This window comes from Eurypyga helias, unplaced genomic scaffold (genome assembly GCF_000690775.1).
Source record: "Eurypyga helias isolate BGI_N326 unplaced genomic scaffold, ASM69077v1 scaffold11349, whole genome shotgun sequence".
NCBI lineage: Eukaryota > Metazoa > Chordata > Aves > Eurypygiformes > Eurypygidae > Eurypyga > Eurypyga helias.
Window position 1 is genome coordinate 1,337 of NW_010270133.1, and position 27,144 is coordinate 28,480.

Genomic DNA, 27,144 nt, shown 5'->3' on the forward strand with positions numbered 1-27,144 from the left:
CCTAAGTCAGGAATGAGTATTTAGTCTTGATCGGAGGAGGAGGGAGAGTGCTACCAGCACTGCCTTTGCAAACTTCCTGCTGCAAGATTAATGGGGTTTGATATTATTATGGTTATTTGTTCGAAAGAAAACACCGCTTTGGCCATCAGCAGCCAGCTGACCGTCAGCTGGGGTAACCCAGACTCCTCTCTGAGCCACTGTACCTGTAAGTGACGTTCCCCCTCCTTCTGGTGACCCTACCTGTTGGCTCTGTTCATTGGTATCAGACCAGCCACAGCGGCAATCCAGCCATCAAATTGCGTACCCTCAGGAGCGTGACATTAGACCGTTGATTCCTCTAGGAATGGGTCTGTCTTTTAAGGGTTTTCTGAAACATTTGTGTGTTTTGGCTCACCAAAGTGCTGTTTGTCTCAGTGCAGAGGGTGAGGAGAAAAGTAAGGCAATGGTGCCAGACGAGAATGGAAAGTGAAATGTGGCTCACACTCGGAGATATGGTAGTTTTTCATGGTGACAGAAGACTACATTTATAAAAAAAAAAACAAAAACACCAAAGCTCCAGATGATTTTTATACTGCCTTAGGTAAACAACACTACCAGCAAAGTGAACCTGTTCATGAAGTCACCCATTAAGAAATACCCAAAATAAACAAAAAACAAACAAATGGAGAAAAAAAAAGAGATGTAGTTCTTTCATGTAACATTTTGGAAGGCATATTTTTGATATCGCTCTGTTTGTAATCTGGTTACCAGAGTCAGCGATGGTTACAGTGCTTCCCTATTTGTTTCAGTAACACAACCTAGAACTCTTGCTATATGCAATAATATGAACCGTAAATGTGATTTATTTAATTTTAAGAATCAATATATAAGGCAGTTCCTTCCAACGCTTGATCAACTACTATGATTAAATGTAAAGCTTAACAAAGTACCACATTCCCATTATCCGATTCACAAAGACAGATTTGGTTTAAAAATATGCCTGAAACATATTACAGATAATATCCCAGATGATTATTATGTAAACATTGTTATTACAATGAAATTAATTTGATATGAGCTTCATTTCACATTTTTAACGTCAACGCTGTAACACAGAGGCCTATTTAATCTGTCCAGTATTTGTGCAGGGTTTTAAATGAAGCATACAAAATCTACAATGTTCTACCTTCTTGTCATGAGGATCCATCTGTTTCCAATTATTGGCCTTTAACTGATGAAGTTCATCAAATTTCATACTAATGTTTTCTATGGACAACTGCAGCATATCCCAAAACCCTGCTAAATCCTGGGAGGTCGGCCGTGGATGTGCATTAGGATTCTGTGCAACAGAAGAAAAAAAAACACACGTTGGCTTTAGTACTCCTTAATGTAAAGCATTTGCGCAAACGAATCTTGCTGGCAAAGCAGTTTCAGCAGATCCAAGCGATCGGTGAGGCACGGAGAGAGAAACAAAGCGGAGCGCTACTTACTGGCGGGGGTTTTTTGCAAGCCGCTGGGCCCCCACACGTCCCCGCTCACTGAAGGCAGTGGCTACCCGCCACGCACCATGGGCCGAGGGCAGATGGCAGGTCCCCTGTGGCAGGATCTGCCTAGGGATGTTCCTGGGCACAACCAGTGATATCCTAACTGTGTCGCAATCAATTGCCAGCCTCCTCTTCGCTTTCATGAGGAAGGATTCCCTGCCATGTTTACACTTGCAGAAAAAAATGATACCTGTGTAAACGCACGCTTGCTGCGCGTGCACATGGCGGTACGCTGATATGCGGATGCTTTTTCTGCGCTCTGAGAAGCTAAGGGCTACAGAAATACAGCATTTCAAGTAAAATAGCCTCTTACACATCTCAGGCAAATTTCTCATGTTTGGTGGTGTTTTTTTTTAACAAGAACAACCTTGGCAGAGTGAAAGGCTCAGAAGAGAACGTGCAGAAGCACAATAATCCCATTTTCCCTGGCACATTTTTGAGAAGAGTGGGACAGGGGCATATATGGGGAATGTTGCTTTGCATGTGCAAACTCAGTCCGTTTCCTCATCCCCAGAAGTGCACACCAAGACCATTAGCATCTCTAGCATGGCTTGGGCCAGAGGCTGGTGACCTGAGAGGTGACCTGTTCCCTCCTGTGTCCCTTCAGTGCAATCCAGCTCTGAACGCTTTCTGCATGCACAGGACATACACACATACTTTGCTGCCCTGGCAAAGTATGAGGGAAAGATTTCTACAGGAGATGTATCTGTATGCTGGGCCCCAGTTGAAATGCTTCCAAGGAAATGAGGTGTTGTGTACGCTCACTTCAAGCTTTCTTGTAAATGCTGAGCGATCCCTACACCAGCCTGAGTCAGCAAGGTTTTGTGGGTGCTGTGGCCTTATAAGATTACATTGATATATTTCTACAAATAAATAAACAAGCAAACAAATAAATAATTATTAGAATTTTGCATGCTGTTTTACATGACTCAGGTTTTAATCTGCATTTCAGTTTTCGCCCTCATCAGAACCAAGAAACCCAGTTTATTGCTTGCCTTACTTGTCAGTTGCTTGCCTATTTGTGCTTTTCACAGCAACACTGATGAATGATTTTTGTAGGATGAGTATAACACCAACAGAGTAATTACTGAAAACAATGTATTTTTAGATTCATAAGGAGACCAGAGATTATACTTGGATTCCCAATTTTTCATTGCTCGACACTAGCAGGTTGCCCAGTTGTAGGCTTTCATTTACGAAGACGCACAACTGGAACGCTTTTTGAATTTTTGGTTTAAGAACCAGAAAGCTTATTCAGGCAGAGGAAATTTCTGTTGCATTTGTCCACTTAGGCAGATTTTAGTTTGGGGCTTGATTTCCAGAGGTGCTTTGACTAAGGTGGAAGATGGTGACTTCACCCTGGTGATTATCGCAGGGCCTGCCTTCCCTTCCTTATTCTGTGCTGACAGAGCCTAACGCTCTGTGCTTTCTGGGCTTCGAGAAATTTATGCCAAAATTGGGAATTAAATGCACTGTATCTACTACACAAGGGTGGATTGTTAATAAAAAGCTTCAAAATTTTTCTAAGTGCCGGCATTTTTGAGAACACTGCTTTTGATGCAGAGTGTGTATTCTTATTTATCAACAAGAATATCACTCTGATTCTACTACTACTAACAGCATAAACCCAGCAAATAATAATAATTGTGGTAGCATATACCAATTACATACAGTAATAGTAACAATAACATATTGGCTCCTTTCCTCTTTATTCTTCTAGCACTCTGGAATATTATTTTTCTCTCTTTCACTATTGGGGTGTAGAACATGAAGCACCAACTTTCAGTGTCTGATTTCCTGGTACTTCTGTCTTGTTTAAAACAGGTGTTATTGGAATTACATGGGAAAGCCCCACTCATGAGACTTCTGGCCCACCTTGAAAGACCTTCAGGTCTTTTACCCACATCTCTCTCTACCCATGCAAACTGAACTCAGAGGTCAAGGGACAGATCCTTGCTCCTCTGAAGTCAGTAGCAGAGCCTCAGTGATATTTCATCAGATAGGCTTTTTGCCTGTTATTGTTTTAAGGTGCTCAAGTAATTGTGAAACTCATGCTGACTCTGCCAAGTTTCATAGAGTTACTCCCAAGTGCATGTCAAGGCCTTTAATGGACAATCTACCACGTTAGTCACAAATTCTGTCTCGTGTAGGTAGGATTATTCATCGGGTTAGTAAAAGGCACATAGCAATGTTTAGCAGAAAAGTTACATACCAGGTTTTCTTCGCAGAGTTCTCTGAACTGGTAAAATTTCTGGGCCATGAGAAGCTGGGCACTGCCCACTGCAGTTCGAATTTTCCCTAGAACTGAGAGAAAAAGAAACATAAGTCACGATGTTTTCTTTGCTGCGGGCAACTAAATGTCTATAAAAAGAGAGGAGAAAGCTGAGCAATAGTCAGCTCCGGCTTTCAAAAAGCATGTTATCTCTCAGTCACGGATTAGAGAAAAGTGAATGAACCTAAGGCCAGATCTGCACTGGGCAAAAATACTCATCTGTTGCTGTATGTTACTCTCATTCCCCAGGGAAGACCAGTTGTAACCAGCACTTCCATAACAGTATAAATACGGCTGATCGAAAGTTTTGCAACCTGTATGGAAAGCTCACCAGAACTTACACCTCTGGTCACTCCTGTGACCCAGGCTCCGGCTTTGAACACAAACCCAGCTCCCCCTGTGAGGACAAGTGGCTTTCAAACCCTGAGATGCCACCTTTACTGTTTGGAAACCACTGCATCTACCAGCATTTCTGTCACCTCGCTTAGCAACGCGGCACCTCAGTCCCAGGTTCAGCTAAGCGTTGCTCGGTCTGAGCCCCAGAGAAGGAATAGTGATTTCCATACACACCCGTGACTCTCATTCGGACCCTCTGAGTATTTTCCATGAGCACAGTCTGAAGCAGCTTGTGCCTTTGAATCGGGATGCCCTGGCCTACTTCAGGGAGCACTCACGCCCTGTCCTCTCCTCCGTGCTGGTGACGTGGAGGGAGGTGTCAGGGTCCTAGCCCAGCTCCTGTGCTGCCTGGAGACCCTTCTATACAGACAGCTGGGTACTTACTCGGTCTCTGTGGACTGACCGAGTGCTGTGCAGGACTGCAGTGAAGCAGAAGACAGCCCATAGTAAAAGCCTCTGAATAAAACAGGAGCTCACGCTGTTTTGGTTGCATTCAACCTCACTGAAACTGTGGGGTTTTACTGCTGCAAGGGGTAGTTGGGAACGCACTACCCAAACCTGGGGCATACACCGGTGCATTCAGAAATCTCCATTTCCCTGGGGATTTACTGTGTTCTGGTCCAGGGGCAGTGTGTGTACGCGTGCGTATGTGAAAAAAGAAGCAAGCACGCAGAAACAGGACAGACAGACATGGCCTCAACTAGCATGAAGACAGTGAATTCAGAAAAGAGAGTATGATTTTGGGGACTGCTGATTGAAAGGAAATCGATGCTGTGAGCAAGAAAACAGCTACCAGTTTGTTTGGGAGTTTCAATGCTCAGGGGAAAAAAAACAACTATGCTATGTGCACTGTCTTCAAATAAACAGGTTGGCATCACAGATGTATCTGGCTCCATCATTAATTTTCCTTCTCAGCTGAAGCTGCTTATTATCCCCTAATTCTGTGGTTAAATATTGATTTAAAACTGACTTTAAATTAATAGAAAAAATATTATCACTTCATTAATGAAAACTATGAATGGCAGCCACTTTGTCACAATTTTCACTGTCACAGATATTTGTGTTGTCCCATTCCTCAAATAAACACAACAACCCTTCCATGACGAATTTACATCCTGTATACACAAGGCAGGTGACGGAGGAACAGGAAAAACAAAGAGATGAAGTGGTCTGCTCGAGGTGAGTGAATCATCGGCAGAACCTAGACTACAGCCATCCTCCGTACCATCCCTTGGGCACAGTCACTTTCTGTATAAAACCTCATACAGCATCAGCAGTGTTCCACTGGGAAAATGCTGCTAAGATTTTTGACTTACCACACTGAAAAAGAAATAAAAAACTAACTAACTAACTAACTGAAGCTTTGCTATAACCCCTTCTGATGACATTTTTAGGGTCTCCTGTGACTGGCCTCAGTGCCTGTTGGCAGCTTGCGACCAGGACGTCACCGTACAATGTTCGGTGAGAGAAAGGCCTCTCCGTGGGATTCACTGGCATAGCCGCACGCTAAGCAAACTGGCGAAAACACTCACGATGAACTGAAACCAGACACGCAGTAGCACAAAATCTGTGTTCTGCTCCTCCAAGGCGAATAGTGTTGCCTTCAGCAGCCTTAAAGCTCGCTTCTTAGGGCTGCTGAAGGAAAAGTGGGATGTGGAGTTCATTTATACTTCAGACACACAAAGGGGGGGTGGGGAGGGAAAGGGGAGGGGAGACAGAGTCTTTCCACATTTTTTTTTTCCCCTGAAACTACAGGAGAGAGGTCTGTGAACACACACAGAGCCCAGACTTTCATTTTGTTCCCAGAACTCAGCTCAGCACTGCCAGGAAATAGCCGTGAGCTGGAAGATTCACTAGGCGGAATATTTTCAGCATATTGCGCAGGGAGTTTTGCACACAACTCTCATTATTGTTAGCAAGGCTTGCGTGTCTAATCCTGTGCGCACAGCGCTGAAAATGGACCCCTTGGTGTGTCTAGTCATTTATGCAACCCAATATGCAAACCACTCAACTGAAAGGACTTTTCAATAGTGGGAGGAGCTACTCCGGGAGCTTTCATGTGGTTCCCATTGTTATGAAAACTCTTCCCACTGAGTGTATTTGGGAACAGCTGCCTCATCTGGAGCTCGGCCACTCTGACGCTTCCCAAGACATGAGAAGGGGAGAAAAAACATTCTCTCCACTCCTCGGGACAAAAAAAAAAAAGAGACGGGATGAGCTCTTCCTGGAAACCTACACCACCCAAGCTGGAAATCACGTCCCAAGCACCAAGAAATGTAAATACACCTTGCTGGTGATGGATGGGAATGTGCCCCTTTCTTTGAGGGAAGAAGAGCTTAATATTCAGAGATGTCAGCAGAGGGAAAAGGAAGTCCTTGTCCTTGGCTGCCTAGCGACTGGCTATTTGCCTAAAAACCATCATCCCAGCTGACTGTGGGATGCATGCTGATGCTGTTCCCTATTGTTGCCACTTCTGCTGTAGCTGAGGCTGTATCTAGTCAAGTGTCACTGATTCCTCGCTCCTCAAAAGCAAGCGGCCTGTTAATGTGCAACCCGTCAGCAACCAACTCTGTCACGGAAGTTGGGGGTTGGGGAAAAAAAAAGACAAAGCACGGGAAAGACTGAAAGGAATCCCTCCAGAAGGCACAAAGCTTTATCAATAGCCCAAGTTTTGTTTCCAAACCCACGTTCCTTTGAGTGTTTCAAGGCAGAGTGCTCGTTTCGCTTACTCAGTCAAAACCTCTGCTGCCAAAGAGAAAGGCCAACGTGTAGTAAAATAACGAAGAGTAAAAATAGACCAATATTTTACTTAGGAGAAAAGCCTGCGAGGTTTGAAGCCGAATACCAAGAAAATAAAAAGGAATTGCAAAGATAAGACTCAAAACACATCAGAAAAGAATCAGAGAAATCTTTAACAGCAAGGGAGATGGGGTACAGGAGAAAACCATATGTGTTCAGCTAATAGGATACAAACAAAATGTATAAAAACAAGCACCAACAAAAAATACCGACCCATCAAGATGCAATCATAACGGATTTAGTTGTTCACATCTGCTTTCTATTCCATACAGGGTTATACAGCACACTCAGCACTGTCGGATCTGAATGCCTCCCAGTAATGCATTAAGCAACATTATTAACATCCATCATATGCTTTGCTGTCACCCCTTCCCCAGGGGGAGAAGTGTGGGTACCACAGTGTTTTGTTTTTATAGTTTGATTTTTTTTTTTCTCTGCCCCCTCTTTCCTTTGACCTCTCTTCCTTGTAAATCCAGTTCTCTCCTGTGATGACTTTTAAGAAATACAGTTATGTCTATTCTGGAAGCACTGCTTCGGTATAGCTATTTTGATATAATACAGCAATTGTGGAGTGTCTCCTCACTTTTATTGTTCTTGACTAGGGGTCGCAGAATGTTATTGTAGGATAGAAATGTGCCAGTGATTTTCCTTGTGTCTCTATTCCCCTGATCTGTTCTTAAATATAGACTTTGACTATGTGCTGTTCAATCAGTTAAGTTCTTGATTCTCTTGGTTCTAAGAACTCCATAGGACCCACTTTGGGACTGTATAGATCTATTCATCTCCCCGTCCATGTCTTCATGAGAAAAGAAATGAAACAACAACAAAAAAAGAATTGCAAGCACAAGCAAAAAAAAAAAAAAAAAAGCGGTATTGTCTTCTGCTCTACCTTGGGAGGAGACTGAGTGTGTGACAAGGATAGCAACACATAAGAAAACAGCAACAAAAAGCACCTGAAGTGATGTGAAAAGTCATCACACAGAAGCCACGTGAATTTTGAGAAGCGGCAGCATTATTTGGCCTTAAAACACCAAGTGATCTCTTTGCATTTCAACTTTGACAGCCCTCAGGGTCTAACAAGTGACAAAAGAGGTACTTTAGGACTGTGACTATCAGATGCCCTTAACGTGATAATACCTGGTTGGTAGGCAGGGTACAAGCTAAGGAACTGAAAACCCGAGAGTTGCTCATTGCTCCAGGAGCAAGTGGCAGAAACAATAGCCGAAATTATAGGGACATAGCCTGACATTTGCGTTGCAGATGTTGGCTGGGCACTGTGCATATGAAGCAATCCTGCCATAGAGCTGTCACAATCCATTTCCAAGCCAGGATGGACCAGCATTTTAGCCTATTCATGTTGACAGACCTACATTTAAATAACGCCAAGCATGACAATAGCCAGGAAATTCAAAGTTAAAGCTACTGCTCAGGTCTTATGCTCGGCTATTAAGGAGAAAACAGCCAAATGGAGTAAACTGTGGAAGGAGCAGTCCTTGCTTTGAGTCATATATACTTACAGGAGTGATCTCATTGAAATTAATAGGGCTGTCTGCATGAGTAAATGCTCTTCACTGGGAGTGAAACAGTTTCCACGTGTTCTCGGACTTGCTCTGTCTTTTATTAGCAGGCTTCATGTTTTTTTCTCCCCCTAGCTAGTTTCCTCCCTTGTGGATGTCTCTTTTTTTCCTTGCTAGCCTTTGGACACTGGCAGCACTTCCAACCAGGAGCTTTTCCTTGGAGAAACCCTTGTGTAAGAAGTCCCTTCTGGGGAGAAAAGAAAGCCAGAACAAGACAAGGACGAGTCGGGCAGTCGTCCAGAGGCGCGTAGCCAGGGGGACTCCAGCAGGACCTGGCCACGCGTCAGACTGGTGACCGTCCCTCTGCGAGGCTGCCGAGAAGGCCTCCCCGCTCCTCCAAGCAGAGGGACCAGGGCAGCTTGGGGAAGCCCTGCAGAGGACTGGCAAATGGGTTTCCTTGCTCGTGGCTGGGAGTGAACTCATGGGTCTCCTTTTCTTTTGCTGTGCAAAACTGTCACAAGAAGTTCTCCTTAACTTTTCTTCCCTTGTGTCTAACCTTCAGCTCTAAGTTTTCCTTTGAAACAACCAAAACAAACCAAAACAGCAGAGTGTGCAAGCACTGCATCGTTTGCCAGAAGTGGGTGAATTGGCAGACTCTGGTCCTCAGCAGCGAGGTTACTGCAGATCTGAGGTCAACCTTTGTTCACAGACTAGCCCAGGGGAGTATAATATACACGCAAGAGTGTTATAATGATGTGTCTTGTCAGAGCCTTGGTTTTCTATTTTAGTTTTCACCCCGTTGGCCTGACTCGCCACTAAACCCACACGACACCTGACTTGTGGTGAATCAGGCCCACTGTTTGCTTCCGATGGTTATCATCGCATCGCGGCCGCATTACAACCCCATGTGAAAGAGAAACACTGCTGAAGGCGGGGACAAAATTACATCCTCTGGTTCTTCCAGAAAGGTAAATGCCCCATGTGAAATAAAAACAAGAGCAAAGAATCCAGTAAAGTCAGGCTGAGGCTGTAGGCGTACGTTCCTGTGCCCACTGCCCCTAGGAAGAAAAGCAGTCAGAGGCTGCTCGCCAACAGCAGTACGCGGGGAGCAACTCCTGTTGCTGCTAATTCTGTGTGCAAGTGGTTACCCCAGAGCCCTGAGCCAAAAGTCACCAACCTCAGCGCTGAGGCCCCAACACTATGAAATATTGTAGGGGAGAGGTAGGAGGAGAGAGCAGAGGGTTGAGGAGAAAACAGTAAAAAAACAGCTAAACAATTAATTTTACTTGAGACCTGATCCAGAACGTCAATCCATTCTCACAAGATGTTTAGCCTCATACCTCTAACATACTTTTTTCTAATGGGAACCCTAAGGTTTGTAGTCGATGTCCCCGTAACAGCAAAATACACGGAAACCATATCAAGTATCCTAGCTTAAAGTGTGAGTAGTATTCATCTGCCTGTTACACACGCCGCAGCTTTATCAGAAAATGATTTCAGATAAAACCAGAATATACTATACAATAAATAATTCATGGTGGAAGGGGAGCCACATTTCTCTCTATATTGGCATTTCATCGTGCAGCCACTGAACCACAGCTTGTTTTTATAAACAGCAGCAGACTCCATTTCCCAGCTAGAAACATTCAATCCCATCTGGTAGATTCATTCCCAGCTAGATAATACCCAACGTATCTATGTAACATACAAGCTACTGTCAAACAGCAGCGAGCCGTCTCCCTGAGACAGCTGTTTCGCACAAGGGCCGCATTGTCTGGAGGAAGCGCGGATCGTTTTACGCGGAGCGCCGGGGGGACCAGCCCTCTGTCAGCTGCCATGGCATCGAGAAAACCTCGCTCATCACACGTTCTCGTTATTTTGTTATCTGGCCAAACACACGCTGGGGATGTCAGGTGGAAAACAAAGGATGCGTTCCCTGCTCTGCTTATATTTCATTAGGAAAACCAAAGCAAACACACCTCTTCTGCTCCTTTCCTCCCTCTCTTGAAAGTTTATAGACATATGAAAAAGATGTATTTTGGGGCAGGTTTTGTAGCAGCCAGGCTTTTGTTTCTGGCGCTGCTGAGCAGGCAGAGTCGCCCCAGCTATATGCTTTTCCTTGGCACGAGGTAGAGCAGGGCATGCTAAGGTGCAGCAGAGAGCCCCACATATCCTCTGCGGGAAGCAGCTGCATGTGCTGCTGCAGCCGATGGTGTCACACTGAAATCAGTACCTCACCAGTGACCACAAAACACAGGTGACCCATTTTCTCCTCCCGTTTCCAGGAGAAAAACTTCTTGTTTCCGAGAAGTGCCAGTCAGAAAAATGAAGAGGTAGAATAATCCGCATGACACATGCCATGTGTGCTGTAAGAAGGCATTGGGAATAGCCAGCCTAACCACTCCTTTATCTTCCCTGTAACTGATTTCTCCCACTGATTGCTCAAAAAAGAGCCCTTTAAAACTATCATATATCAAAGACACCAAGACACTGACAGAAAATTCTGTACACGGATATACATATTCTACATGTATCATCAGCCTTGTAAAAGTCACTTCATGCTTGTTTCCCAAAGTGAAAACTACTTTGGTGCACAAATACAATATTTGCAGGTTTTCCTGTTGTTACCGGTTTATAGAATCATGGAATCATGGAATGGTTTGGGTTGGAAGGGACCTTAAAGACCATGTAGTTCCAACCCCCCTGCCATAGGCAGGGACACCTTCCACTAGACCAGGTTGCTCAAAGCCTCGTCCAGCCTGGCCTTGAAGACATCCAGGGATGGGGCATCCACAACTTCTTTGGGCAACCGGTGCCAGTGCTTCACCACCCTCTCCATGAAGAATTTCTTCCTTACATCCAATCTAAATCACCCCACTTTCAATTTAAACCCATTACCCCTTGTTCTATCACTACAGGGCCTTGTAAAAAGTCCCCCCCAGCTTCCTTGTAGGCCCCCTTCAGGTACTGGAAGGTGCTATAAGGTCTCCCCGGAGCCGTCTCTTCTCCAGGCTGAACAAGCCCAACTCTCTCAGCCTGTCCCCATAGCAGAGGTGCTCCAGCCCTCTGAGCATCTTCGTGGCCTCCTCTGGACTATCTTTCTTATGTCCAGTCTAAGTTGTTGTGGCAAAGAGGAAGCAAGTGGGTTTTGTGTCTTTGACTTAAAATGCTGTGCATTTCCTATTTGTTCTGTGTTCACACTTCTTTTTCAGTCTAAAATCTTAGTTCATGGGGTTTATTTCTTGCATACTAACAACAGAAAATCTTTGTATTTTGATACATGTTCAAAGATATTTTTGAACGCATTGACGATGTAAGTTAAAAATGAGGTTCAGATACTCTAAAACTTGGGGGATCTGGATCTACTCTGAAGGCTAATCCTTCCATATTTTTCCCTCAGAAGAAATTGTTAACCTATTATATAAAAGAAATTTTGTAGAAATAGAGAACCTTAACATACCTTAATGTTAAGGTTATCTCATACTTTCCATTAGAAGTCACTTTACAGAGGCTTACAGTAGTGTCTAACTATCCAGATCAAATGTCTCTATGGTTATTTCTTTCATTGGGTTGAATGGAAAGTTTCAGCAGAAACAGCTTATGCATTCCTAAGAATTTAAAAAAATATATTTTTGCCAGTGTTGATTCCTTTCCTTCCATAAATTGAAACCTTCATATCTCATAAGAATTCTAGTGCCCCCTTTCTTCAGAGAAAGGGTTAGAAATTTGGAAGAAGCAATCCTGGAGCTAAAGCAGTAGTCCTTGCTTTGGTAGGAGCTAATTTGGGGGTCAGACAAGTGTTATTTGTCTATCCAGGAAAATATACTTAGGTATGGCTAAATTATATGTTATTAAACTCTCTATATGCAGCTGCTCCATAGTGTTTTCTAGAAGCTCCCTGCTAGAATTTCACAGAGTTACAGATTCTCAGAGTGGTGGGGTTGGAAGGGACCTCTAGAGATCATCTCGTCCAACCCCCCTGCCAGAGCAGGATCACCTGGAGTAGGTCACACAGGAACAAGCCCAGGCGGCTTTTGAAAGTCTCCAGGGAAGGAGACTCCACCCCCTCCCTGGGCAGCCTGTTCAGTGCTCTGTCACCCTCACAGGGAAGAAGTGTTTCCTCATGTTCAGGTTGAGCCTTCTGTTTTGCAGTTTATGGCCATTGCAAAAGCTTCATTCACAAGGACCATGCTCCTAAGATCACAGGTTTCCCTATGTCCAAAAGCTGACAGCTATCAATAGTACCCCTCCTTGTAATGGAAGTAAATGGAAAAAAAAATCCGTTTTTATCGTGAGAAAAAGATCTGGACAGGGAGGCACGTGTTCAGCCCTTCTTCCCTAATTAGAGTAAGACATGAGCTACCCAGCCCTTCTTACTGATGAAGGCTTACTAGATGTTCCTGTTACCTTACAGGTGGGGTGACACTTCTGGCAGTGGTGACAGCTGAGATGTAGTTTGCATGTGTATGTTTTTTATCACAGAGTACGGAGAGCTTGTTTTACCGGGAAGACCGAAGTGGTATGAGAACTGCAAGGGAGATGAAGGGATGCTGCAGAGGGAAAGAGAGGGAGAACAACTTGGAAGCACAACTGAAATCTCTTTCAATTGGGAGACTCTGGTGCCAATCATCATCTTAAAAAGCAACTAAAATATGAATTTAATGAAAAAAAACTAGAATGTGTTCAATTATATTCTAAGGTTATGAGAAGTGGTTTCAAATGAAGCGTTAAGAAAAATTAATACTACAAGATCCCTAACCACGACCTCCTAATTATCCGTTGAACTATGCAATCCCAAAAGCTAATGCCTCTGGAGTTTCAGAAGTGCCAAGCATTCGCATTCCCTGTCAACTTTAATAAGGATTATTATATACCTACATACAGCCCTTATGAGAATCACAACCACAGCTTTATTAGCTAAATAAGAAAGGGCACGATACGGAATTCATTGGAGTAAATTTGACCCATATTAAATACTTTTTTTGCAGTTGCAGTATTATTGTATGTAGTTACTTACTGTCCTCAGGTAAGTTGTTTTCCCGTTCTTCTCTCTCCATCTGTTGGCACCAGCCCTCCATACGATCTCTCTCTGCCTGAAGTAGCTTCAGAAACCAGTGGCCATCTCGTGGGCACACTGACCTTTGAACTGCTTCCAGAGGATCTTCAGTAATAGAGTCAATCCAGGGATCAGGAGGAGGTAAAATTGACGGATCAAAATCTGTATCAAAGTCATCATCCACTGCACATGCATGGTAATGGTTTCCTGACCCTTGTATGCTAACAGTAGAAGTGCTTGCATCTCGAGAAAATTGTCTTGATATTTGTCCAGAGCATGTATTGTCCTCTTGAGGGTTGATTATTTCAAAGTTCTCATGGAAATCCAGGTCTGCTTGCACAGCTGTTGTTACACTATTAGATCGTGTAAACCTGCGAAAGCTTTGGAGAGCACAAACACAAAATGTTTAGAAAGCTTTTTCTAGGTAACTCAGTAAGATAGGAGTCAAGATTCTGCCACTCCTCCCAAGACTGGCAGTCATGGCTCTCAGTGAAAGTGCTTTTTCTTGAGATGATCAGCATAAACTTTATTTTCTCATTGCAAGCCAACAAACGTAACTATCCCTTTTCTCCATGCAAGCTCACTGTTTATTGAGGCAAGTACCCCTAAACGTTGTGGGGTTTAACAAAGCCAGAGTCTAGCCCCGGAGAGAGCTAATAGTGTCAGTTGCTCAGGAGTTTAGGTTGCCAATTAATGAAAAGTTAAAGGGGCACAATTTTAAGAAGCGTCTTATCTTTCAACTTTTCAAACTCACACCCCTTTGAAGTTACACACCCAAACTCACATTTTCATTGTGAAATGAAAAGCCACATTTCAAAATCATACATGTGAGATCGATAAAATAGCAATACCAATGAGTACTCTCTGCGTAATATTATACATTCCATTTATAAAGAAGGTTAAGTATTTTTAAACCAGATAAGTATTTTGTATTGCTTCTTCATAATTACTCTTCATAATTATGTACCTGCTAATACCGCCGCCGTCTCTCACAATTTCAGTGCCCATTCCCACTCTTTTTCACATTTGACCTTCAGTTTCAATGGTCTTCTCCTTTTCACCAAAGCTAGTGGCTGTCTGTGTTACCCTCATCATGAAGGTTGCTACACTGCAGGTAGCTTCCTTCCACCCTGCGTAGTCTCCCTGTGCTGGAGCCTCTGAGGGCAGGGGACAAACCCTAGGGTTTGGGTGGTTTTTCTTACATAAACCACTCCAAATTCTGCGGTCCAAGGCATCAGAGGTGAAGAGGCTGACAGAGAAGGAGCAGAGGGAAGTGTAAGGAGTACCAGACACCTAATGCTGTTGAAAGGGGTGGTAGTGAGATCAGAGATGACAAGCAGTAAACTGTGGAGGGAATGAGTGGAAAATCTGCAAGGACATAATTATAGAGAGTTTGGGTAAGTCTAGCAACTGATGCACTGAGGAACACAGGAAAACAAGTGAAGCAGACATCTGTCTTGCCCCATAATGATAAAGAAGGTAGAACCATGAAGTAATTCATGTGGATGTTAATTAAATTCTGAAATACTTCAGAATGAACATAAATTTGAACTGAACAGGGGCAGATTCCCACCCTTCTTCATGCTAATCCAGGATGCCTGTGCGCTTACGCTTCTGGTAATCTGCTTCCGATTTGTTCACAATCTCACATTTAGTCTTGAAACCACTGTTAGGACCCATTTCCCTGCAATATTTTGGTTGTTTTGCCCTTACCAGTTCAATTTTTGCTTTGAGCTCAAGCAGAAATGCAAATGCTGAAGAGGCAGTGGAGCTGGATGCTGGGAACCGTTTTAGTCCCTGTCATTTATATTCCACCTTCCACTGAAAAGCAATAACTGGTCAGACAAGTACAACTGACAGCAAAACTTCATCAAGTGTATTTAGTCTGCAGTTCAGGAGGGAGCAGGTGGAATGATGCTCAGGGAGAATCATAGAATCACAGAATGGTTTGGGTTGGAAGGGACCTTAAAGATCATCTAGTTCCAACCCCCCTGCCGTGGGCAGGGACACCTTCCACCAGACCAGGTTGCTCAAAGCCTCATCCAGCCTGGCCTTGAAGGCATCCAGGGATGGGGCATTCACAGCTTCTCTGGGCAACCTGTGCCAGTGCCTCACCACCCTCTCTGTGAAGAACTTCTTCCTTACATCCAATCTAACCCTCCCCACTTTCAATTTAAACCCATTACACCTTGTCCTGTCACTACAGGCCCTTGTAAAAAGTCCCCCCCAGCTTCCTTGTAGCCCCTTCAGGTACTGGAAGGTGCTATAAGGTCTCCCCGGAGCCTTCTCTTCTCCAGGCTGAACAAGCCCAACTCTCTCAGCCTGTCTTCACAGCAGAGATGCTCCAGCCCTCTGAGCATCTTTGTGGCCTCCTCTGGGAGAATTTCATGTCCTATATACCTGGTGCATCCAGATACCTCGTGAGGAGTGCAGCAGGCTTCAAAGACGACTACACCAGGTCCTGCTGATAGAGGAAATTAGTGGCTGTTGACCTGGGGCTTTGAGAGGAGCAGAGCAAAGCAAAACAGGAGTTGAGAAGGGTTCTCCAATTAAAAAAAAAAGCCAATTCCTCTGCAGAAGAAAGCTCGAATTAACTTCTCAGCCACACCAATCCCTGGAAAACTTGAATAATAGCTTGTGCACATATTTTTTTTAGAATGTCATAGAATACAGTTTACTGTAGTGCCTGCCGTTCGCGGTTCTTTTGAAACAGGTGTTGTTAGATGTTGCAAAAGTCACAGTTATGCTACTGTAGTTTTGCACGACATGCACCACTAAACTGAAAAATATGAAGCGAGCAGAACTCTTCAGCTTGGTAGTCTGTATCCATTGACAAGCAGAGCAAAACATTTTGCTATGGACTGATACAGCAGAAAAAGTTCAAAAGGGAGGACAGGGATCATTGGTAGTATGGTATGGCTTCCATAGGAAGAAAGACATTTCTTGGTTTAGAAAACAGATGGCTGAGGAGGGATAGGAGAGACCTCTGAAATCCCAACTAGGTGATGTTTCACCATTTCTCAGTACAAGAACTGTGGGAGGAAGGCAGCCAGTTGAAGGCTTAGAGGTCTGAAGACTTAACATCCACTGAAAGGAAGTATATCTTCACACAATGTGTAATTAAATCACCACAGGATCCTGGGAAAACCAAAGGTAAAAATAGGTTCAAAGAGAACCTGATCAAATTCACAGGAGATAGGTCCAGGAAGAGCTATTGCACAGATGTCATATCTGGCTTAGGAAGTCCCTGAACAACAGACTGCTAAATTGGGAAGGTCTACTGGGACAAGTAGTGCTTTATACACACTCTTTATACTTTTCCTTTGCACAGACTCCTTTATACTTTTCCTAAGTATCTGCTACTGGCCCCTGGCAGAGAAAAGCTGTTAGACTGCTGTTAGGGGTTAGAAAGACACTAGCTTTAGGATGACACTGCAGTGAAAATACTTTGGTCCAATCTATGCTAATTTTTTAAAAAGATTGCTTCAGTTTGGCCACCAACCTGACAAATCCCTTATCTGCACTGAAGTGTGTGCATGCATACACATACACACAAAAAAAACCCCCTCAAACCCAACCCATGTATGCCCACACAGACACATGCTCACACAGGATTTCTTTTCAGTCACAGGTCACTGAGAGCCAAGGCATTAGTACCCAGTGTACTCTTCAACACCTTCCACAATAACGGAGAGAAAAGCAAATGCCTTAATCCAGTCTCGTTTTTCTCCATGCCCCTACCTCCATGTCACAGCTGCTTTCTGCTTTCCCCAGTGCCCTAGACTCTGATATCCTTCTGTTTCAGATGACTATTTGTATTTTCATTTAACACCCTGGCTTTTCAGAGTACACCAAATCCCAAATGTGAAAATGTCAAGGTATACTTGCCAAGAGGATGTATTGCTGGAGGCACTACATTTCAAAGCTTTCAGGAGTGTACTCTTACCGGGTTCAATATGAGCTAGTACCACCAAACCAGACTCTGCTCAACAAATAAAATAGAATGACCTACTTTTTTTGGCCTTTGTTTTATCTATATAATAGTATGCTACAGGCCTGCTTGACAGATTCTTGGCACTGGATTCTGTAACCTATCTGTCTTCAAAAGAAAAACAACTTGGCAATAGAATATAGCATCAGTTCAAAATTAAAAAAAATACTCCCAAGGAAATGTATGTTGAGTGAAATGGAAATGCAGGAAGGCACCCACTATCTGCCTGCCTGCAGCACATCTATATAAAATGCCTAATAGATGGTAATTTTAGTCTCGGACATAGCTTCCTCACTCACTTCCAGGATGTTTTACTCTTAGAAAATACCATTTGTGTCCCACATGAGCCTTGTTTTTTTTTCTCTCAGAAGTCTGTATCACAGGAGAGCTGTTGAAGCCAGTGCCTAAGTCTTTTTACTATTTCTACACATACAAAACATTCACAGGTCTGTCTAAAAAAAAAATAATTTTTTTATAAATTGTCGTTAAAAAACAGGATTTGCTTCTTCCTTTGCTTTCAGGCTTGGCCCTTTTGTACTCAGTTGTGCCCTGCAGGCACAAGGTGTAATAATTACAGCTTCAGAGAACTGCAGCAGATATCTGGCCTAAGGTGAAGAAAGCCAGGAAACCTCAGACTGGATAAACCAGTATAGGGAACAACAGCACGATGTGTTTTGAACAGCAACAACAGGGTCACTTGTTAGCATTCAACTCTGCTTCTAAGACTTATTTTCATTTCTTTTGAAAAACATGTTTACATTTCCAGAGAACTTCTTTCTTTCCTAAAAAAAAAAAAGCTCCCAAACCCCAGAAACTATCTAGGTTTCAAATCAACTGATGCATGGTGAGTTTCAGACGTGTTAAATTCATTCAGTTCAGCCTGCCTCACTTTACCCATTGGCTGTACTCCCTCCGTTGTGAGCTTCTCTGTAAGGTTGCAGCCGCTGTCAGCACAACAAAACAAACTGCAGAAGGAGTTAGCAGATACAGTACCATGTTTTCTAATGGTAGGATCTGTGGCCATACATCTTCAAGCTACACACTCTTGTGTGCTTTGCTCTATTTCTCCCCTCTCTCCCATTCACAGTGTTTTTTTTATCACTAAGAGTCTTAGCAAGGGAACTCTAATCCTTTAGGAAATGTTAGACTAGACTATTTCAGTTGGAAGGAACCTACAACAATCTTCTAGTCCAACTGCCTGACCATTTCAGGGCTGACCAAAAGTGTGTTAAGGACATTGTCCAAATGCCTCTTGTACGCTGACAGGATTGCGGCATTGACCACCTCTCTAGGGAGCCTGTTCCAGTGTTTGACCACCCTAAGTAAAGAAATGTTTCCTCATGTCCAGCCTAAACCTCTTCTGGTGCTGCTTTGAACCATTCCCAGGCGTCCTGGCACTGGATCCCTGGGAGAAGAGATCAGCGCCTCCCTCTCTGTATCCCTTCCTCAGGAAGCTGTAGAGAGCAGTGAGGTCACCCCTCAGCCTCCTTTACTCCAAGCTAGACAAGCCCAAAGTCCTCCACTGCTCTTCTCAGGACATGCCATCCAGCCCTTCCACCAGCTCTATTGCTCTCCTCTGGACACATTCAAGGACCTTCACATCTTAAATTGTGGGGCCCAGAACGTACACACAGCACTCAAGGTGAGGCTGCACTGATGCAGAATACAGGGGGACAATCCCCTCTGTGACCAGCTGGTTGTGCTGACTGTAATGCACCCCAGGGTGGGGTTTGCCTTCCTGGCCAGCTGTGAGGGCACGCTGCTGGCACACATTGAGCCTGCTGCCAACCAGCACCCCCAGATCCCTTTCTGCAGAGCTGTTCTCCAGCCACTGCTTTCTCAGTTTATACCTGTGCACAGTGTTATTCCATCCTAGGTGCAGATTCTGGCATTCTGATTTGTTAATTTTCACCCCATTAATCATAGACCAATGCTCCAATGTATCTAGATCCCTTTGCAAGGCTTCTCATCCCTCGAGAGCATCAACAACACCTCCCAGTTTGGTATCATCAGGAAACGTGCTGATGGTGCATTCAACTCCTGTATCCAGATCACCGATAAATGTATTGGACAGAACTGGCCCTGGAACTGAACCCTGAAGGACATCACTGGTCACCAGCCCGATGTAGCCCCACTCAGTACAATCCTTACACAGAATCACAGAACCCTGCCCTTCAGCCAATTCTTTACCCAGTGCACTGTGAACCCAGTCATCCCAGAGTTGGACAACTTGTCCAGAAGGACGCTGTGAGGGACAGTATCAAAAGCCTTACTAAAATCCAGAAAAACTACATCCACTGCCTTCCCTTCTCCCACTGGGTGTGCAACCTTTTCACAGAAGGATATCAAATTAGTTAAACAGGACTTTCCCTTTGTGAGCCCACTTTAACTGTGCCTGAGGACTGCACTGTACTTTAAATGCCTTTGAATAGTACACAGTGTAATCTTCTCCATAATTTTTCCAGGAACTGAGGTTAGACTAATGGGTCTGTAGTTCCCTGGGTCTTCTCTCACATCCCTCTTGTAAATTGGAACAACATTGGCTAGCTTCCAGCCATCAGGGACCTATCCAGGCTCCCAAGACTTTTAGTAGATGATTGAGAGGGATGATCAAATGCCATAACATTCGCTAGCTCCTTTAGTACGCTGAGATGAATCCATTCAGGCCCCATGGACTTGTGAACATTCAGCTGATACAGCCGGTCCCTTGCAATTTCAGTGTCCAAACAAATGGATGCAAACCAAGAAAACAATATTCCTGCTCCAACTGCTCTCCCCGCAGCAGCTCATCCTTGTCCATCACCCAGAAGCAACAAGCCATGCTTGTCACCCATGGCACCTGAAACATCCAACCTGTCTTCCCTGGGATCCCTGAGGGAAAGGCAGCAGCCCCTGATGCGCTCAGCCTCCTAGGGGATGGACCACTGCAGATTGTGATGTCCCGCGATGCAAGACAGACTGAAAGTGATTACAGAGCTATGGGACTGAAAGTCTCTTGTTCAGTAAGGCTGTTGTGCTAATTGGCCTGGCGCAATATGTGACTTCTGGTTCAGTAGCACTGGTTGCCTTCCAACAATTCCATTATCTTCTGTGAGGATTGGAAGGTGGTCCCTTGAGTTCAAGAAGAAGATGCAGGCAGAGAGAAAGGACAAACAGAAATGGACAGAAATGGAAGTGCCCTGAGATTGCACTGATCAGCTTCAATAGATACACATTTCAAAATTGCACTGGAAAGGGTGGGCCATGTAGGAAAGGGGAGGAACATTTTGGCTGTAGTTTCGTTACTATCATGGAGGAGATAAAGTGAGAGATAACACCGTAACAGCAGGAAGATCATGAGGTTGAAAGAAATGGATACCATTTTTTTTTTTCCATAAGAAGAACTGGACAGAGATACTCTATAAATGCTAGGAATCATAGAGCTACACTTAGGGAATGGGTACGAAAAAGATTATTGAGAGCAGGTTGCATAAGGAACGGAGAATAAGATGAATAGTGGTGATGGATCCAGTTGTAATATGGTCAGGTAGCACATCTATCCTTTGAACAGGACAAGAGGAGGAGGAGGAGTCATTTCTCTTGGCAGGAAGCCAAGGTTAGGGAGAGTGAAGTGTTAATGAAAGGTCTGAGTTGAGGTGGAAGATAGAAGAGAGCAAGCTGTCCTCTGAAGATGCTCTCGTTTTGAGCTACTTAGAACAAGAAATGGAGTCAAAATCTTTTGCTTACTTGTTGCAAGCACAGAAACAGGAATATTTAAAAGGACATGAGGAAACAAGGCTTCTTAGCATAAGAATGACAGTCATATGAAGTGAGGGAAATAGGGAGGAAAGCAGGAAGCAGAGTGAAACAAATTTTGTATAGTAGGCTTTTGGTGCATTAAGCAAAGAGCTTTGCACTTTTTAGCTTAGTCTGGCAAGGAAACATGATCAATTTACTGTATTTATCCTCTTTGCTGTGTCATTCTTCTCTTCTTATTTTATATTTATTTAATTTCTTAAGCCTGGAAGATTTTAAAAAACATTAATTTGCCAAAGATTCAAAGGAAAAGGGCTTTTCTGAGGCTCTGCAGATGTTATGGTGCAGGGGCAGGGAAGAATGCACTGTATTTACAATTCTATTCCTGTAACAGATAATCAATACATTGTGCTCTGCTGTGTTAAAAAAAAAGAAGGAATATGAGTGCCAAACTGTGATGATAAGCCCTTTGTGTCTTGAGTGCACTCATTTTCTAAGGATTAGGGGCTGTCCTTTATCAGCCAGTTAACTTTTGAAAGTCCATGATAGATTGCTGCTTGCCTGCCTGCTCCAAACAGCAGCAACCTCAACTTTATCAGCAAGGAAACCCCCAAACACGGCTGTCAGTAGGTAATGCAGAAATATTGCATTCTGAGGGCAGACCCTCACAAGCAGATCTTACCTTTTCTCTGGAGCAATAAAAACTGCAATAGAAAGAGGACTTAGGAAGTAAGGTATTTACAAACAGCCACTTCTTTCTTTGTTTTTTTCTGTGTTTGTGGTTTCATCCCGCCAACCCCCCCCGCTTGCTTTTGAGGTAGTTATTTCCTTTGTGCTCAGGCCGAAGGGAAATGGTCTTTCAGGATCTATTCTAATGTGCTCATTTATCTAGTGCTGGAAGAGTTGTGGGTAAATGGGGCTAAGGTCTAACACATAAAGCAATATCTGCCAGCAAGAGATGTTTTAGCAGGTTAATGAGGAACTTGGTAACAGCCTAGCAGGGTCATTGCAAAATCACATTTCTTTTTGCTGAAATCACTTTAGCCTTTGAAAACCATGGGAAAACACTCTGCTACTTTATGGGGAGATTTTGTTGAATTGAAAATGGTGTAGATAGCATGTTGGTTTTGAGTATTATTAGCAGAAGTAGGAAAAAACCAGCGTGACAATGGACAATCTCAACTGCCCACTGCGGTTGGCCGGTCAGAATAGGGCAGAGGGGCCTGATTTTGTCAGCACAGGTTTGCTTCACTCAGGTTTTGTCTGGAGAGATTGTAAGGGTGACTCTCCCCTCACCGACAAACGATAACGCTCTGAGGCTTCTCCTGTGATACCATACAGCGAGTTGTCAACAAAGTGGCTCCAGTATCCAGAAGTTACGCTGTGTCCGAGCAGCTTGTGAGACATGAGAAAAGGCTTGGAAATGCTCAGAGGGGAGGGGAGAGTCTGGCTTTTCTTCAGTCACTGAGTCCAGTTTTGGGCAGGAATTAAGATTTGTAGCTGTGGTCTAGCACTCAAAAACTTTATGTGTCTGGAAAGTGCTGTGCAGAGTTATGCTGCCCTGCAACATAACTGCGATTCGTCATCCAAAAGAAACATAACCCTTAAAGACAACAACTGTTCTAGATTTGTTTGTTTGTTTGTTTACTAATTCAGTTTACACTGCAGACTGGGGAGAGAACCTAGTTTTACAGGCTTGCTCTTTAATCTCAGCAATTTTTTGCAAGGGAGCAACTGTAATGCAGAGATGTCTGGGTGAGATACCCAAGCAAGAGCAATCAGTTTGGCTCTGCCACTGCACTGCTTCACGTGGCTGAAATTACTCTGATGAAAAACAAGGTAAACTTCCCCATCAGCTTCCCTATCAACACGCTGTTGCAGCTGTCCCAAGACTAATGCTCCAGCTGCATCACATTTCTCTGTTCAGGTAGATTTTCTGGGGAAAAAAGAGCTTATTAGAAGTATATTGACCTTCAAAACGTGGCACTTTTCTTCCAGTTCTCCCGCTGGTCCTGAAAAATCCCCTCTGAGAAACAAGAGCTGCAGCATTTATAAGACTCAGCTTTTCAGTTGGGTGATCTAACAATTCATCCAGGAAGCAGGTTTATATGGCCATGCGTGCAGGAACTAGGGCTCTTAAAAATCAGTTGCAGCATAATTATTTACTTTAGGAAAACAGTATTAACTTTTACTCACCACTTCTCCTCTTCTACTTGAACTCCTATGGACTGGAACTTACTGGTTGCTTTATTTTCACTTGATTTGGTGGATTCTTCAGCGCCATCAACCTTAAAAAAAATTGACGAGCTAATTGGAATGTATTTTATCGGAGATATCATCCAGTTACAATTTCTATGCATGATAACTACTAAGTGTCTGCACATACATCTTGTACCATAAGTACCTTCATCTAGTCAGATAGTTTATCTGCGGTGTGCCCATTTCTGATGTTATTAGCGGATATTCATCATTCTTGTTAATCTATAAAGCATTTCTGGTAAGACAACATTCAGCCTGCAAAATGAAGATGGAATTTATCCAGTATTTTATGGAGGCTGGATGCTCCATTTGCCAGAGCAAATCTCTCTTAACTCCATTTACTGCGCTCCACCGTTTGTTTGATTTTACCTGTTAGCCTGTAGGTGCATGCGTATGTGAATGCATGTCAAAATCATGTGTTTATTTTGTTTAAATGTTAGTGCCCCGAAACAGAGCACTGTACAGATAAGATTTAAAGAAAGCAGATGTGGCTCTTGGATGCATTTTCTTTACTGCTTCGTCATGCAAAAAGGTGGTCCTCAGGAGCACAGTTAGGAACTTTATACCACCTCTTCATCCCCGTGAGATTTATACCAATGGTATAAAGCTAAAGTTTAACCACAGGTGTGTCTTTCAGCAAAATCACAAACTTCTGGGTCCAATCACTGTAGTTGTTAATTCCCTATGCTATCTATGACATTGTGAGTGATACAAGAAAAAAAATTACCAGCACACAACATTTTTAGACCATAGCAGTGATACAAAGTGACCTGTGGATCCACTCTGACCCCGGGTGTAGTTAACATCTGTTCCATCAGTAAATAAGCTGTTGTTGGGAGCAGCCTATGCAGGAAAAGTGCTCAGGGAGGGATGGGAGTTACAGAGGTGTTCAGTGAAGAGAGGTTCTTACCCGATAGTGAGGATTTTGGGGAGATAACTACACCTTAAATCCCCTAACTGACAGGGGGAAGCAACCTTTTGATGGAAGGGCTTTGCTTTGCTTTACTTTGCTTGTTTGCTAAACAGATTTACAGCAAAGCCTTTCGGTGTCCTAAGGTGACTGAGGGGTATAGAGGACTCGTATGGAGGTTCACCACAAGTGCACATTAGGTTTTTTTGTTAGAGGAGGAAGCAAAGCAAGAACATGCCTCTGGCTAATGCAGCTTGCCTGGCTCTATGGAGATAGACCAAACTATAATTAAAGTGCGTATCTCGTCTGAGTTCAGTCTAGGCCTAAAATAGGGTCCCTTTACAGTCAGTGGAAAGAGACCGACTCCATACTGCCAGTCTGAGAGCTGACAGCTTACCCACCTATTTTAGGGCAGTTGTTTCTAAGAGAAGTAAATTCTGGCAGTAACAGCTATCTTATGGTATTTCCACTCCCACACTACCCCTTCAGCTATACCAGCATGACTGCTTGTGCAATGATGCTGCAAAATGGACCAGACAGCAGACTAGCAAAGTAGTTTTCTTTTCTTTGTGAAGCCTGTCTGACTCTAAAAATCCCATTGATGGGCAAAACTAGGAGGGTGGCACAGTGAACGGGCAGGAATCCTGTAAGGCTGCATCACTGCTGAAGGTTTTGCTTCATGTTATCCCAGTTTTAGGCATCTCCATTGGTTTGTACACAAAAACTACCCTGCAGCCTCTCACATACCATCCTCAGGCAGCTTTCACATGTGATTATGTTGGTCATCTGTAAATTTCAGCATTTTAGAGGGAGATTGTCAAAGGCTTGGACAGCATTTGGAGCTCTATTTTCCTCAGACCTCAGGAAACTGAGGCTCCTATACCTCTCAAAAGCAGCATTTGTTACTTGCAGCAACACTACCTTAAGAATAGACAGCAGGGAGATGGTGTCTGAAGACCCGTGAGTCACATCACCGTTGTTCATTTTGTCTTCAGCAAATGTTGTGATTATTTCTTTCCACCCATTATTTTGCAGGGTGTTTGCCTGCTAAAGAGTCTTTGTTGCTTTGCTCAGTGAAATGAGGGATTACAACAATAAAATGGCATCTTAGGCTTGGCTGGGAATGGGAATAAGTAATAGAAGAGCTTTCCTCTATCCCTGTCCCACCTGGATCTTGCTCCTGTGTTTAACACTGAGCATCAGCCCTTCTTTCAGAACATACCCAAAACAAATGTCTGTGAAGTAGAAAAGGGCTACAACAAAGGCAGTGAGATGAACCCACAGGCAATAGTAATTATTGCCCTTCCAAAAAGAAGTAAGAGAAAAGTCACAGCTTCTCCAGGAGCTGCCCCTGGGATGGCATACTTCTACACAGCACCTCTCATCTCATCAGGCTGATGCAGAGATTCCACGGTAAATTGTTAGGCTTTGCTAATCAGATAAGCCTGTCCAGGCACATAGTGCTGTGCTTACAACCGCCATCTGCAAGAAAAAAAATCGTGTCTTCTTGTGAAGGCTGATAAGCTGTGGATTGCTATTCTATTTGCTTGGGATTCATCTCCTGTCAAAACCTGTGTTGATTCTCAGTTGATTCTAAGTTCAAGTACTTTGTTGCAAAAGCTAATCCTGCAAGCAGATAGTTGGAGTCCCATGCACATTCTTTTTTTGGGGTATGGGAAAGATTAATTAAGAAAGCAGATTACATTGGTCTAGTTTATTTGCTCTTCTCCTTTTTGTAAATAGGAGTGAACTTTGGCAGGGTTAGTTTTCTTGTTTCATTCTATTAGAGGTAACAAAATGTAATTTTCTTTAACAAGGGCAAATCAGAAGGAACTTATCCTCTGCTCTTGAGGCTGAGATAGGAACAATGCTGCCTCATTCAAGCGGCTACCAGTCATTATGAAATGCATGAATAAGCAGGGACAATTAATTCAGTGAGGCTGGACGAAAATATTTTTTGGGTGATAGTGTAATGTAAATCATTGTTTTACACATTCCCTTTCAGTGATTTAATTCATGCCTTTCTGACCCCCGCTGTGTTATGATTCATAGATTAGTGCTCATGTGTGTAATTTAACAGAGCTGAATAACAAGCAGCAAGGAGACTTAAACAAATCCTTGCATCTGATGTTTTTACGATAAATTAGGAAAACATCATTAGTACCATGCAGAATGATTACGCTGTTGCAATTTCTATATAGGTACCTGTCAGGAAAAGATGAAAAATACACAAAACATTGCATAATGAGCAGTAAAACAGATGTAGAAATCCAAACTAATGGCAGGCATATAATCCACATCCTGTACTGTACCTGTATTCCAATAGATAAGCATCTGTTTTTCTTGAAGTGGTCCTTCTTTCTGTCTTCTACTGCAACAGTGGCAATGGTTGTGGTGGTGGTGACGGTGGCAGTGTTGTTCCCTACATGTTGACTTGCAGGGCCATGGATTTGCGCATTGGCAGCTTCAATAGCAGCTGTTAGTGCCTTCATGCTGTCCAAGCTCTCTGTGGAGTTGCTAAGTCCAGACTGGCTGATGATATCTCCCCTCTGCCCATGTCCATCCATATATGCATCTTGGGCAGACTCTGTGCTGCTCTGGGCTGTGATGGAAATAAACGGTTTGGTGGTAGTTCTCGGTGGGACTGGGGGCGGTGTCTTCTTATAGGTGGTAATGCAGGATGACA

General features: G+C 43.6%; 1 protein-coding gene across 1 annotated transcript; it reads right to left on the reverse strand.

Annotated features, from left to right (window-relative positions):
- Nucleotides 1-1,099: 1,099 nt before the first annotated feature.
- DLGAP1 (discs, large (Drosophila) homolog-associated protein 1) lies at nucleotides 1,100-27,144 on the reverse strand (the record flags this gene model as incomplete). Its single annotated transcript, XM_010158334.1, has 5 exons — nucleotides 1,100-1,318; nucleotides 3,736-3,827; nucleotides 13,525-13,943; nucleotides 23,486-23,577; nucleotides 26,771-27,144. Coding segments are annotated over 5 exons (1,196 nt in total), but the record flags the coding sequence as incomplete, so codon positions are not given.